This window comes from Somniosus microcephalus, unplaced genomic scaffold (genome assembly GCF_052327205.1).
Source record: "Somniosus microcephalus isolate GS21.2 unplaced genomic scaffold, FLI_Smic_1.0 unresolved_chr2, whole genome shotgun sequence".
In the NCBI taxonomy this organism is placed as follows: Eukaryota; Metazoa; Chordata; class Chondrichthyes; order Squaliformes; family Somniosidae; genus Somniosus; species Somniosus microcephalus.
The window spans coordinates 66,133,376-66,149,407 of NW_028225180.1; the positions used below are offsets into that span (position 1 = coordinate 66,133,376).

At 46.6% G+C, this 16,032-nt stretch overlaps 1 protein-coding gene across 1 annotated transcript in view; it reads left to right on the forward strand.

Annotated features, from left to right (window-relative positions):
- Positions 1-5,585: 5,585 nt before the first annotated feature.
- Positions 5,586-16,032, forward strand: part of LOC147092767 (NACHT, LRR and PYD domains-containing protein 3-like) — a 51,660-nt gene continuing 41,213 nt past the window's right edge. The window contains exons 1-3 of the mRNA XM_085976020.1: positions 5,586-5,695; positions 12,094-12,208; positions 13,248-13,417. Of these exons, the coding sequence (XP_085832146.1) occupies positions 12,133-12,208; positions 13,248-13,417 (246 nt within the window). The 5' untranslated portion in view covers positions 5,586-5,695; positions 12,094-12,132. The remainder of the gene's footprint in view (positions 5,696-12,093; positions 12,209-13,247; positions 13,418-16,032) is intronic.

Sequence of the window (16,032 nt, forward strand, 5' to 3'; positions counted from 1 at the left end):
GCCAACCATCCCTTCCAAACTATGGAATTGGCTTTAATAAGTTTAAGGCTCTAGTTTTGGCAAGTCGCTCTCAAAATTAACGTAAAATTCTATCATATTATGGTCACTCTGCCCCAGAGGATCCTTTACTATGTGATTGCTTATGAAACCTGTCTCATTACACAATACAAGATCTAAAATAGCCTGTTCCCTGGTTGGTTCCACGACATATTGTTCTAGGAAACTGTCCAGAATGCATTCCATGAACTTGTCCTCCAGACTACCTTTACCAATTTGATTTGTACAGTCTATATGAAGATTAAAGTCCCCCAAGATTATTGCATTACCTTTGTTGCAAGCTCCTACAATTTTTTGATTAATATTCTGTCCAACGGTATAGCTACTGTTAGGGGGGCCTATATGCTACTCATATCAGTGTTTTCTGCCCCTTGTCATTCCTTATCTCCACTCATACTGATTCTAGTTCCTGATCTTCTGAGCCGAGATCCTTTCGCACTACTGTTCTTATGTCATCCTTTATTATCAGGGCTACCCCACCCTCCTTTCCCTTTCTGCCTATATTTTCGATACTTCAAGTACTCTGGAACATTTAGTTCCCAACATTTAGTTCCCAACCTTGTCGACTATCCAACCATGCCTCTGTAATGGCTATTAGATCAAAGCCATTTATCTCTATTTGTGCCACTAGTGTGTTTATCTTGTTATGAATGCTTCGTGCATTCAAATAAATAGCCTGTAATTTATTTTGTTACCATTATTCCCTGCTTTGACCTTATTCTCTGCTGCATTGCTACCATTTTACTCTCTGCCCCTTCCTGTCACACACTGCTTATTTTTTTTTACATCAAATCGCTACACTGCTCTATTGCCTTGACATTTCTCTTTAGATTTCTAAATATCCCCTCATCTGGCCCCTTCCCCCCCCCCCTTTTTAGTTTGGAGCACTATCTACAGCCCTAGTTATTCAATTCACCAGGACGCTGGTCCCAGCTCGGTTTAAGCAGAGCCCGTCCTGATGGAACATCTCCCTCTTTCCCCAGTACTGGTGCCAGTGCCCCATGAATTGAAACCCCTTTTTCCCACAACACTCTTTTAGCCATGTGTTTAACTCTCTGATCTGCTTGGCCCTATGCCAATTTGCACGTGGCTCAGGTAGTAATCCAGAGATTATTAATTTGTTGTTCTGCTTACTAATTTAGACCCTAGCTCCTCAGACTCCCTCAGCAGAACCTCATTCTTAGTTCTACCTATGTCGTTGGTTCCTACATGGACCACGACAACTGGATCCTCCGCCTCCCACTTCAAGTTCTTCTTCAGCCGTGAGGAGACATCCTTAACCCTGGCACCGGGCAGGCAACACAGCCTTCGGGACACTGTTTTGTGGCTGCAGAAAACAGAATCTATCCCGTGGACTATACTGTCCCCTACTACTAACACATTCGTTCCTTCTCCCTCCACCTGGATGGCCCCCTTTACCACAGTGATCAGCTGGCCCATCCTCCCTGCAGTCATTTACCTCATCCATATATGTAGAAAGTACCTCGTACCTGTTGGACAAGGTTCAGGGCTGAGGCTCCTCCATCACTACATCCTGGTTCCCCATACCTTCCTGACTCGCAGTCACACCCTCCTGTCCCTGACCACTAACAGATTCTAAAGTACTACTTAACCTAAAGGGTGTGACTGCCTCCTGAAAGAAACTGTCCAGGTAACTCTCCCTCTCCCGGATGTATCGCAATGTCTGCAGCTCATACTGTTCTGAGCCAAAGTTCCTCGAGTTGGAGACACTTACTGCAGATGTAGTTGCTCAGGATCGCAATGCCCTACACAAACACCCACATGCGGCAGTTACGGCACACTACCTGCCCTGCCAGCTCTAACCTTGCTTTATTTATTAATTAATTAGTTTAAGATTTTATTCATTCGATATTTTAGGTTTATTGCTTGATTGTTTTATTAGGTTTAAGTTATTAATTTTAGAAGTACTAGCAGGTTATAGTTTCTGAGCTCTGAATTTAACCCCATTCCCTAAAATAGAGCAAAAAAGAGCAACTGATGATCCTAGACATGAATACAGTTCACCGGGGAAGTGCTCATGACTTCTTCATCCTCTGTCATTCGGACTTATAGCACCCACAGCACATTACCTCCAGGATCCGCATGGATGTTGGGCGACAAGGGCTACCCGCTAAAACCGTGGCTTATGATACCATACGGCAAAACAAATAATGAGGCAAAGGAGAGATACAACCGGGTACATATGTCCACACAGCAAGTGGTGGAGAGGACAACCGGGGTTCTGAAATCATGCTTCGGGTGCCTGGACAAGACAGGCGGGATTTTGCAGTACTTTCCTCTGAAAGTTTCAAGGATCGTGGTGGCCTGTTGCGCTTTACACAACTTTGCCCTCGGGAAGGCCTGACCCTTAACCCTGCAGACGAGATCCCCGTGGAAATGGAGGACATGGAGGATGCCAACATTGATGCCCCTGTTGCCAGGCTCGATGGGGAGGAGCGAAGCACTGTGGAGAGCAGAGCTGCAAGAGAACAGCTAGTCGCCAACACGTTTACGAGGTGATGATTGTGTCACCTCCTACCTCCCCCTCCCCCAGCAAGGCACGATAAAGAACACACACAATATAAAGTGAAACAGTGCACTTTTATTGTAGCATCAAAGATGTTTGATGAACTTTCTTGATGTTCTAAATCTTTAAATGCAAATAGTTAGCTAGCTTTTTACTACTTTCTGAAAATTTGTCATGATAAATTGGTTGATAAAAAATGTAAACAGTTAAAAGTGCATTTTTGAATTATTTAGTTCAATAAAGACTTTACATTCAAGATGTAAACTTGATTTTTTCTACTTTGTAAACAGTTGTCATGTTAAATTCGTTTTAATAAAAAGAGTTAAAATACTTTAAAGAGACTACAGGCTATACATATGAAATGAAATAGTTAAATACACTATAAGTCACAAATAAAAATTTCAAGAAATAACACAACACCGTGCATCTGTGCCTGAGTGTTGAAGGAGGTGGATTGTGCAAGACGTGGCACCCTACTGTCTCCTGCTCATCCCCCATCCCTGTGACCGGAGCCCTCTCATGCCAAGGGCATGACCCCTGTGTGCCACCTCTTGCCCTACAGCAGTTGACTGCTGACGGGGTTACTGCTGCTGCTGAAAGGTAACATTTGTTTCCAACATAATTAGCGGAGCTGCTGTTTCCTGGGGTTGCATTGTGTCTGCGCTGGGAGCAGGCAAGGTGGTTTCTGTGGGAGTCAAATTAATGGCAGCCGAACCTGCTGGCCTCAACTGGAATAGTTGAACCAGAGACTCATTAATCTGATTCATCGCTTGATGAACATGGCCCATCACATCAGAAATGCTGTGTAAAGCCAGGACGATCTCAGTAAAAATTGCCTGTGCAGTTTTGCCGAACTGATTGATGATCTGTAGAATTCTGTCCAACCTATTGCACATATTGCTCCAAGAACATCAATCCCCTGCTTGATAGAGGCAAGGGAGTCAAGTTTTTTCCCATGAAGAGTGAGCATTTCTCGCCTCAACCCTGCAATCTGTTGCACCTGAGTTTCTAAATCATTCTGCTATGCGAAACGTCTAGCTGCTTCTCGCACTTGCTCTGCAGTATCAAGTCGGTGGCTGGCTGTGGGACGACAATCGTCTCTGCCTCTCACAGAGCCAGAGGAGCGTATCATCATGGTCAAGGTTCCCACTTCACTCAGCCACCCACCCAGGTTCCAGACCCTCCCCTTCCACTAGCTGACACTCCACAAATTCCTCCTCCTCCGCCTCACTTACTGTTCACATTTGATCTGTGACCACTCCCCCAATGCCCTCTACAGCCGCAGACTCGCTGCACTGTTGGTCACGTGTGTACGGCGACAGCTTTCCACCTGTAGGAAGGAAACAGTAAACATTTACAATGGTGAAGCATATTGATCTGCCACATCACTGAAGTTGATATTCTGTTCACACCTTAGAGCTTTAAACATACAGCAGGACAGAGCAAACTACCTTTCCTTACTCCAGTGTCTGATTGTGCAACAGACACTGAAATGCCACTACTGATTCCAAGCTAGTGTGTGACCCTTTCCTCATGATCTGACAACTTCCTCAGAGTGGCAGCACCACCATCTTTCATGGCACGCTCTCTGGCGTTATGTGCCATTTTACTCTAAATCGAAAACAGAAATGAAAATGAAATTCAGTATTCCTGCAGAGACCACCCACCTGTTTGGAAAGAGGACCAGATGCTGCTTTGGAGACAGGGCATTTTTCACTAATTGAAATTTCACACCTGAAATCTGTGGAGTACAGATAAGTTTTCTTACAAGCACAATAGATGACCCTGACCGGCTCCAAAACCATTACATTTTATGACTAGCTCAGATGCCTGGCTAATGAATTCACTTCACAACAGCTATGCAACCAAACATGTTTTACATTTGACATTTCTAATAAGTGTAGAATCCCTGGCAGATCGCATCAAATCATTACATTTTTGCGGCATTGTTCCGCTGTCCGTGGAAAGGTGGCGTTGGCGTTAACAGCCTCACAACTTCTGTCCAAGCTGTCATTTGTCCTTTCTGCGTTGCTCTGGACTTTGTTGTTCCAATGGTCCACAGACACTTCACCTCAACCTCACTGTGAAGATTGCTGATGTCATCGTCAGTGAAATTCTGAGTTCTCTTCATCATCACAAATATGTTTGCTCCTTCCATTTCACTTTGTTTTATAAATAAAATTATTGAAAACTCTTTTAAAGTTTTTAAAACTCTTTAAAATCTTTAAAATTATTAAAAAATCTTCAAATCCATGTAAAAGTCTTTAAAATTTTCTAAAAGTTTACAAAGTTCTTTAAACCTATAAAAAAAACTTACCATTAAGAATTACAACTTCTTTTTAATGCTGAAGGAGCTTCACAGTTTTTAAAGATGGGGGCATGGCCTATGCAAATATGGAATTTTGACTGGTCTTGTGGGCGGATCTCACTTACGAATGAAGGCTGTGGCTCTGCGCACGCTGCACTCCTGGGCAGCGTGATGTCATACGCTGTTGAGACAAAAAATGACTCTCCGTGTGGGGACAGACTGCAGGTAGGCGCCGATTTATGTTGCTGGTCAGAGGCGTTCGCCCGCGGGAAGCCTCCGACTGCAAATTCAGGGCTGGTGTCAGTATAAGTGACCATAACGCTGTCTGACTGTCCTAAAAACTAAACTGGTGCTCTGAGGTCCATTTAGGGAAGGAAACCTGCCGTCCTTACCCTGTCTGGGCGCCTATATGTGCCTCGAGTACCACAATAACGTGATTGATTCTAAACTATCCTCTGAAGTGATCCTAAAAGTCACTCAATTTGCTGAAACCCGCTACCAGCGGTTCAAGAAGAAGGCCCACGACCATCACCTTTTCTCAGGCCAGCTAGGGATGGCCAATAAATGCCGAGTTTGCCAGCAACGCCCACATCTCCAAAACTATTAATAAGCAAACATTGTAAAGGTTAGATTGAAGTCTCCCTTGGTGACTGTGATATGAATCTGAGCTTCGAACAGGGTGTGGAGCAGAATAACTGTAAGGATTAGAGCGAAAAATCTCTGTTGGTGGACTTTGCTCAGGGTGTATTTGTTAACAGGACAAACATTCAACTGAGTAACCTAAGAAGGTGCTGCGGTACAAGGTAGGAACACAACAAATTATGAGAGCATGTATATTATGGGTTTAAAAAACTTATGATCTGTAAATCTGTACATTTATCCCAGATATATAGTTTTGGAATTGAAAGGCACCGTGTGTTGCTGCATCATTCTTTTTTAAAAAGGCGAGGGATGATCTATTTGAGGCGCTTAAGATGACTAAATGACGTGTTATTTTGAAAGGGTAGATAGAGAGAAACTTGTTTTCCTCTGGTGAAGAAGTCCAGAACAAGGGGGCATGAACTTAAATTAGAGCTAGGCAGTTCAGGCCGCACCTCTTCAGACAAAGGGTGGTGGGAATCTGGAACTCTCTCCCCCAAAAAGCTGTTGAGGCTGGCGATCAATTGAACGTTTCAAAGCTGAGATTGATAGATTTTTGTTGAGTAAAGGCATCAAAGGTTATGGAACCAAGGTGGGTGGATGGAGTTAAGATACAGATCAGCCGTGAATTAATTGAATGGAGGTACAGGCTCGAGTGGCTGAACAGCTCCTGTTTCTATATCCCTGTCCCTAAGTCCCTATGATCCGAGGTCACTGTGTCCCTCTTTCAATCTGCCCCTATGTCTCTATATCCCTAAGTTCCTAAGTTCCTATGTCCCTCTTTCACTCTGACCCCTGTCATTATGTCCCTCTTTAACTCTGACTCTATATCTCTAAATCCCTATATTACTATGCCTCTCCGTCCATATGTCCCTCTGTCTGTATGTCCCTCAATCACTCTGTCTCTATGTCTCTATATCTATATGTTCCTATGACCCTTTGTCCCTATGGCCCTTTGTGCCTCTGTCCCCCTATTCCTATGTCCCACCTTCCCTCTGTCACCCTGTCCCTATGTCCCCCCTTCCCTCTGTCCGCTTGTCCCTATTACCCTCTTCTCCTCTGTCCCAATGTCTCTATGTCTCTAAGTCCCAATATCCCTTTGTCCAATTTTCACTATGTCGGTATGTCTCTACGTCCTTCTGTCCCTCTGCCCCCTTTCCCCTGGTACCACTGCCCTCTGTCCCCGGTACCTCTGCCCTCTGTCCCCCGGTACCTCTGCCCCATGTAGCTCTGATCCCTGTCCCCGTATCTCTGCCCTCTGCCCCCCCTGTACCTCTGCCCCGTCCCCCTGTCTCTCTGTCTCCGTCCCCATATACCTGTGCCCCCTGTCCACATGTACCTATGTTGCTGTGCCTCTATTTCCCTATGTCCTTCAGGGCCTCTGTAGCCAAACCCCCGTGTCATGCCCCTCTGTTGCCCAGACACCATCCCCCTGCCTCCATGTGCCTCTGTCCCTCTGCAAGATGTCCCTCTGTCCCCTGTCCCTCTGCCCCTGTCCCCCTGTCCCTCTGTTTATATGCTTGTGTTTCCATATGTCCTTCTGTCCCTTTGTTGCGCTGGCCCACTGTCCCTTGTACGTCTGCCCCTGTCCCCATGTCCCTCTTTCCCTCTGATCACATCCCCCTGTCCCTCTGCCCCCCGTCCACTGTCTCTCTGACCCCGTCTCCATGTACCTCTACCCCCTGTCCCCATGTACCTCTGTTGCTATGCCTCTATATCCCTATGTCCTTCTGTCCATCTGTTGCCCTGCCACCTCCCCCCTTTGCCATGTCCCTAAGACCCTCTTTCCCACTGTCCCTATGTCACATGTCACTATGTCCCTTAGTCAAAATGCTACATTTCAGGGTTTGCATGGCGACCAACACCTCCACTCATCACTCGAAGATCAAATAAAAGGCGTGTTTTGAAAATGACCCTAAAGGAAATAATGGTACCAGGTCTGATCACTGGTCCCAGCTGTCTTACATAGACATAGAAACATAGAAGATAGGAGCAGGAGTAGGCCATACGGCCCTTCGAGCTTGCTCCGCCATTCAATGTGATCATGGCTGATCATCCAAATTCAGCACCCGGTCCCTGCTTTCTCCCCATACCCCTTGATCCCTTTAGCCTTGAGAAATATATTCTAAATTGGGGGAAGGCCGATTTTAATAGGATAAGGCAGGATCTGGCCAAAATGGACTGGGATCAGCTACTTGTAGGAAAATCCGCATCGGAGCAATGGGAGGTTTCAGAAGGGAGATTGAGATCATACAATGGCAACATGTTCCCGTAAAGGTCAAGGGTGGTTCCAAAAACCACAGGGAACCTTGGATGTCAGGGGATATACGAGAATGGATTAGGAAAAAAAGGAGGGCTTTTGGTAGATACAAAAGGCTAAAGACGGAGGAAGCCCTAGAGGAGTACAAAAAGTGCAGGGGGATACTTAAAAAAGAAATTAGGAGATCAAGGAGGGGCCATGAAATAACACTGGCGAGCAAAATAAAGGAAAATCCAAAGATGTTTTATAAGTATATTAAGGGTAAGAGGATAACGAGGGAAAAAATAGGGCCCATTAGGGACAAAAGTGGCAATCTGTGTGTGGAGCCGGAAGATGTAGGAGGGGTTCTAAATGAATTTTTTGCATCTGTTTTCACTATGGAGAAGGACGATGTAGACATAGAAATAGGGCGGGGGGACTGTGATATGCTCAAACATATTAACATCGAGAGGGAGGAGGTATTGGCGGCTTTAGCTGGCCTAAAAATGGATAAATCCCCAGGCACGGATGAAATGTATCCCAGGCTGCTGTGTGAGGCAAAGGAGGAGATTACGGGGGCTCTAACACATATATTCAGGACCTCTCTGGCCACAGGGGATGTGCCAGAGGACTGGAGAACCGCTAATGTAGTACCATTATTCAAGAAGGGTAGTAGGGAAAAACCGGGGAACTCCAGGCCAGTGAGCCTAACATCAGTGGTAGGAAAATTATTGGAAAAAATCCTGAGGGACAAAATTTGTCTCCACTTGGAGAGGCAAGGATTAATCAGGGATAGTCAACATGGCTTTGTCAAGGGAAGATCATGTCTGACTAATTTGATTGAATTTTTTGAGGGGGTGACTAGGTGTGTGAATGAGGGTAACGCAGTGGATGTGGTATACATGGATTTCAGTAAGGCCTTCGATAAAGTCCCGCACAGGAGACTGGTCAAGAAGGTAAGAGCCCATGGAATCCAGGGTGCCTTGGCACATTGGATACAAAACTGGCTTAGTGGCAGAAGGCAGAGGGTGATGGTCGAAGGTTGTTTTTGTGACTGGAAGCCTGTGGCCAGTGGGGTACCACAGGGATCAGTGCTGGGTCCCTTGCTGTTTGTGGTCTACATTAATGACTTGGATATGAATGTAAAGGGTATGATCAGTAAGTTCGCGGATGATACAAAAATTGGTAGGGTGGTAAATAGCGAGGAGGGTAGCCTCAGTCTGCAGGACGATATAGATGGGTTGGTCAGATGGGCGGAACAGTGGCAAATGGAATTTAACCCGGAAAAGTGCGAGGTAATGCACTTTGGGGGGACTAACAAGGCAAAGGAATACACAATGAATGGAAAGACCCTAGGCAAGACGGAGGGTCAGAGGGATCTGGGTGTGCAAGTACACAGATCCCTGAAGGTGGCGGAACAGGTGGATAAGGTGGTAAAAAAGGCATATGGGATACTTGCCTTCATTAGCCGAGGCATTGAATATAAGAGCAAGGAGGTTATGATGGAGCTGTATAAAACACTGGTTAGGCCACAGCTGGAATACTGTGTGCAGTTCTGGTCGCCACACTACAGGAAGGATGTGATTGCGTTAGAGAGGGTGCAGAGGAGGTTCACCAGGATGTTACCAGGGCTGGAGCGCTTCGGCTATGAAGAGAGACTGGGCAGATTGGGTTTGTTTTCCTTGGAGCAGAGGAGGCTGAGGGGGGACATGATTGAGGTGTACAAAATTATGAGGGGCATAGATAGGATGGATGCTGAGGAGCTTTTTCCCTTAGTAGAGGGGTCAATAACTAGGGGGCATAGATTCAAGGTAAAGGGCGGGAGATTTAGAGGGGATTTGAGAAAGAACTTTTTCACCCAGAGGGTGGTTGGAGTCTGGAACTCACTGCCTGAAAGGGTTGTGGAGGCAGAAACCCTCACAACATTTAAGAAGCATTTGGATGTGCACTTGAAATGCCATAGCATACAAGGCTACGGGCCAAATGCTGGAATATGGGATTAGATTAGGCAGGGCTTGATGGCCGGCGCGGACACGATGGGCCGAAGGGCCTCTATCCGTGCTGTATTACTCTATGACCCTATGACTCTATATCCAACTCCTTCTTGAATATATTTAATGAATTGGCCTCTACTGCCTTTTGTGGTAGAGAATTCCACAGGTTCATCACTCTCTGGGTGAAGAAATTCCTCCTCATTTCTGTCCTAAATGTCCTACCCCTTATCCCTAGACTGCGACCCGTGGTTCTGGACTCCCCAACCATCGGGAACATTCTTCCTGAATCTAGTCTGTCCAGTCCTGTCAGAATTTTATAAATTTCAATGAGATCCCCTCTCATTCTTCTAAACTCCAGCGAGTACAAGCCCAATCGATCCAATCTCTCCTCATACGTCATTCGTGCCATCCCAGGTATCAGCCTGGTGAATCTTCGCTGAACTCCTTCCATGGCAAGAACATCCTTCCTCAGATAAGGCGACCAAAACTGCACACAATACTTAAGATGTGGTCTCACCAAGGCCCTGTACAACTGCAGCAAGACATCCTTGTTCCTGTACTGAAACCCTCTCCCTGCGAAGGCCAACATACCATTTGCCTTCTTAACCGCCTGCTGCACCTGCATGCTTACCTTCAGCAACTGGTGCACAAGGACACCCAGGTCTCGTTGCACTTCCCCTTCTCCCAATCTATTGCCATTCAGATAATAATCTGCCTTCCTGTTTTTGCCACCAATGTGGATAACCTCACATTTATCCACGTCTTATCACAAACTGGGTGGTTGAGTAAATCTAGGAATGGAGTAGGGGACATTTAGCATTCCCTTATTTTTCCATGTCTGGTACCCTTGCAGTTGCCCCTGTGCTGATTAACTGCTCTGTTTAAAAATCTTTGAGCAGGAAACATGCTGATGGCTCCAACTATCCATGAACTGGCCTGCGCTTGCGGGGCACATTGCTGCTAGGCTTCAGTTTGTGGGCAAACAATACAGAACCCCATTTCTATAGTGCTATTCACGAACTCATGGCGTCCCAAAGTGCTTTACAGCCAATTAAGTACTTTATTTGCTTTAATGTCGGGAAATGTGGCAGCCACTTTCCACACTCCAAGCTCACACATAAAGCAATGTGATATTGACAATCTGTATTTGTGTTGTTAGTTGATGGATAAATATTGGTCCTGGACATTGGCTATTAGTGCCCTCTTCTTCTTCAAAATAGTGCTGTGGAATCTTTTATCTCCAAGTGAGAGGGCAGACCCGGGCAGGGTTTAATATCACATCCGGACATGGCACCAGCGACAGTGCAGTGAGCTGATTGGTCTCAGTTCACCTCGGTAGTGACTCTGAGTGTCAGTCTGGCTTTTTGTTCTCAAACTTTCTGTAGTGAGACTTGAACCCATGACCTTCTGACATGGCGTGAGAACTCTATAATGAAAACAGTGGAGAGACAAGCAAAGTTAATGTTTCCAGTAAATGACCTTTCGCCACATAGTAAGCCAAGAGCGACATTCACTAATCCAATTTGGAGTTGGCTCCATGTGTCAGTCATTCTTCGTGTGATAATGAAATTCCTGATGACATCTGTCAATTGCTTTAGGCCGAGAAACAACTCTGACTTTATGGAGCTTGCGGAGGGTTTGGAATTGCACCTGGAACGTCGACTCTATTTTCTCTCCATGGATGTTGCCTGGCCTGCTGAGTTTTTCCAGCATTTTCTGTTGTTATTTTTAAATTGCATTACCCGTGCCCCTAGTGGCAGTCGCTGTTAATGCTTTGGAATATCCTCATTCTCAGACCTTAAATCGAGAGAGGAATTCAATAGTCCAGCTGGATAAAGTTAAGGCTTCACTACAATGTAATTGATGTTTATGGGACCTTGCTGTGCACACATTAGCTCACATGATACCCTATGTTACAACAGTGACTACACGTAAAGAAGTACGTCATTGGGTGTGAAGTGCGTTGGCAGGTCCTGACGTCTTTAAAGTTGCGATATAATTGCAAGTTCTTTCTTTCCTTCTAGAGGATAATATTTGTGTTACACGCATTCTCGTCTGCTTCCCAACAGATGGATTAGGAGAAATTGGCACCCTTAAGTTGTCTGTAAATGAGAGATTTGTGGAAAAATATTTAAATTATAACCTCAATAATGAAAATGGGAAGAAATGAAGAGAGATCTCAATAATTCTACCCAATATAATTTCATAACATCGAATTGTGATATCTACAAACTAATCTCATTGTTGGTGTAATGGTGCTGAATTAATCCACCAGATACAATTTGTCGATATTTAAATACCCTAACAAGAACAGATTATTTTTGATTAGATTCTCAGCAGGTGAACTATTGTGGCCGAGTGATTGAAAATGGAACCAAAACAATCCACATCGACAGATGGAAAAGGTGCAATTCGAAAAGTGATCAACTATATAACTGGCAATGGTAAGAGAGGAAAAGTAAAACAGGCAGGCATCAGAGTTATGGCTACATGAATGAGTAAGATGTTAACTTGGCTAACAGGATGCAGCACAGTAAAAGAGGAGCAGGAGTAGGCAGTCCAGATCCTGCAGCCTGTTACACAAGTCCAGGAGGAGGCCATTCAGCCCTTTGAGGCTCTTACATAGGAATAGGAGTAGGCCATTCTGCCCCTGGAACCTGTCACACAGGAACAGAAAGAGATCAGTCAGCCATTTGACCCTGTAACCTAGGAACAGGAGGACGCCATTCTTCCCCTGGAACATGTTGCATAGGAACAGAAGGAGGCCAGACATGCCCTCGACCCTGTTACATGGTAACAGGAAGAAGCCAGTTAGCCTTTTGAGTCTATTACATAGGAACAGGAGTAGGCCATTTAACTCCTCGAGCCTGTTGCACAGGAACAGGAGCAAACCATTTAGCCCTTCAAGCTTGTAACATCGATAAAGGATTAGGCCATTTAGCCCCTCAATCTGTTACATAGGAAGAGTGGGAGGCTCTTCAGCCCCTCAAAACTGTTACATGGGAACAAAAGAATAACATTCAACTCTCGGAGTCTGTTACATAGGAGCAGGAGTATACCATTCAGCCTCTCAACCCTGTTGCATAGGAATATGAGTCGACCATTCAGCCCCTGGAGTCTGTTACATAGGAACAGGAGTAGGCCATTCAGCCCCTAATGCCTGTTAAATAGGAACAGGAGTAGGCCAGTCAGCCCCTGGAGTCTGTTACATAGGAGCAGGAGTAGGTCAGTCAGCACCTGGAGTCGTTTACACATTCAGCCCTCGAACATGTTCCACCATTCAGTCAAGTCATGGCTGATCTGTATAATAATTCTATTTAGACATTTTATTACGTGAGATAAAGAAAACGTTGTTTATGGCCAATTTAAAAGTTGTGCCAATCGGTTGACATTAATAGTTATTTGTACTAATATTCCTATAAATAGGTCAGTCATATTTTGTAAATTGCTATTTTCATTCACGTTCACTTATTTTTTTTATAGCTGAGGATAAACATGGAATCAAACAAACACTGGACAGTTACAGTGACACGGAGTTAAACATTATCACCCAGTTCTACCGTCAGAGATTAGAGGAGGCGATTTTGGAACTGGTGGAAAATATCGCCCTGGCACTTATGGCCGCAGATTCGTTGAGTGGCGACGAATATGGGGTAGGTTGGATTACACGAGTCCTGTGTTATACCAATTTTGTGTTAATGTTTATTCGAATAGAAAGCTCATTTTGAATCAAGGGTAAAGTATCAATTAGTTCTTGTGTAAATTGGGTGTTAGCCAATTGGTCGCCCATTATATGCCCTGCCCGATTTACTTCATTTAGGTGCACCACTGCTCTACTCCCCAAACACCTCCAACATGCCCAGCATTCACCAGCTAAGACAGCTGGTTGGCAGTCAACTGCTGGACCCTTCCCCATGTGTCTAACTATGCACCAGGAAATGCGCGGATCAACTCCAGAGTGATTGGCTCACTAGTCTTTCCTCAGCTTCTCTTGAAATCTTACCACAAGCTGTATTGGAGTTTGCATTCAGCTTCGATGGAATAATGTTGGATGCTGAAAATGAGACATGTGTAATCAAGCTGTAGAGCAAATACCCGCAATAAAAGATTGAGGAAACTCTGCTGCAAGTGTGTAATGCTGCACCTGAACTTCCTCACTGTTTGTGCTGATCTTTCAATCCATGCCTGTGGTAAACCACTGTTATACCTGCCTGTGTGTGTGTTTGTATTCCACTGTGTACATGTCTGTACATGCCTCGGCTGACTCCTCCCACGAGTCCAGGTATAAAGGTGACTGCTCCACAGTCCCTCTGTATTCTGGACTGGTCGACCACTCGAGGCACACCTTCATTCTCTTGTTAATAAAAGCCTGTTAGTTACTCGCTTAACCTCAGTCTTTTGAGTAATTGATAGCGCATCAATTTTATTAACAAGATTTTTTATAATGGAGAAGATCCTCACACCAGCATGCCTGGACTTAGACCATCGGGAGGCGGACGCATCCACCAAGTTTGCTCACTGACTTAAGTGCTTTGAAAGATTCCTGATCGCCTCCGCTGCAACGGTCAAATCGGATGAGGACAAACTGGATGTCCTGACCTCCAAAGTGAACCACCGAGCGTACTCGGTCATCCAGGACGCGACCTCATACACGGCTGCTCTCAAGCTCCTCAAGGACCAGTACACGTGCCCAGTGAACGAGGTGTACGCCAGGCACCTTGTGGGGAGTCGTAAACAACAACCTGGGGAATCGACCGAGGAATACCTTCAGGCACTGTCTGTGCTTGGCCGGGCCTGTGGTTGTAAGGATGTAAAGGCCGCCGTGTACACAGAGGAACTTATCCGGGACGCTTTTGTTGTGGGCCACAGGTCCAATTACACACGACAGCGACTGTTGGAGCAGAGTGACCTCGACAAGGCCTCTGAACTCGCACTATCATTGGACGCAGCCTACCGGGGCATGGATGCCTACTCCTCTGCACCGTGGACGCCGCGGGGAATGACAGCCTGGGACACGGTAGGACCGTCTCATAGCGCCGTGCCACCCCGGCCACATCCCAGCAACGGCCCAACTACCGCAGCAGTGTCCCAAGGCCAGAAATGCTACTTCTGTGGCCAGGCCAAACACCCCAGAGCGCGCTGCCCGGCGAAAAATGCGATCTGCTCGGGCTGCGGGAAGAAGGGACACTATGCCAGCGTCTGCAGGGCCAAAGCCACCCCGAACCCCAGCAGCGCCGCATGTGGGCTGGGCGGGCCGCCATCTTGGGCCTCCCCAGCCATGTGCGAACCACCGGAACAGCAGCCATTTTGGATGCCTCCAGCCACATGGGGATCATGGACATCGCCATCTTGGACGCCAGCCGGGACGCAGCAGGCCCCCAACACCGCCTCATCTGATACCCGCAGTGACACACCGACCCCTACGCTGGCCTCCGTTATGCTGGACCAAGCGAGACTGCACCAACTGGCCCGGTCCACAATGGACATTAAGGTAAATGGTCATGAAACAACCTGCCTTTTTGACTCTGGGAGCACGGAGAGCTTCATCCACCCCGACACAGTGCGGCGTTGCTCTCTCCCACTCCTGCCTGCGCACCAGCGGATTTCTATGGCCTCCGAGTCCCAGTCGGCGGACATTGGCGGCTACTGCGTGGTGACACTCTTAGTAGACGGGACTGTGTACGATAATTTTAAACTTCTGGTCCTGCCCCACCTCTGCGCTGCCGTTCTACTGGGGTTAGATTTTCAGTGCCACCTTAAAAGTGTTACGATGGCGTACGGTGGACCCCTCCCCCCACTCACAGTCCGCAGCCAGCAGCTTCCAAATTGCCTGCTGCGCACCAGGTGCAACATCTCCACACTCAGAGTCACCCCCCCCCCCACTGTTTGCTAACCTCACCCCCGACTGTAAGCCCATCGCCACAAAGAGCAGGCGATACAGTGCCGGGGACAGGGTTTTCATTAAAACCGAAGTGGAGCGGCTCCTGAAGGAGGGGATTATTGAGGGCAGCACCAGCCCCTGGCGAGCCCAGGTTGTGGTCGTTAAGACCGGCGAGAAGCAGCGCCTGGTCATCGACTACAGCCAGACAATAAATCGCTACACCCTGCTGGACGCTTACCCACTCCCCCGCATAGCTGATATGGTCAACCAGATCGCGCAGTACCGCGTCTTCTCGACCATTGACCTGAAATCAGCGTACCACCAGCTCCCTATCAGCCCTGAGGACCGCCAGTATACTGCCTTTGAGGCAAACGGCCGCCTCTACCA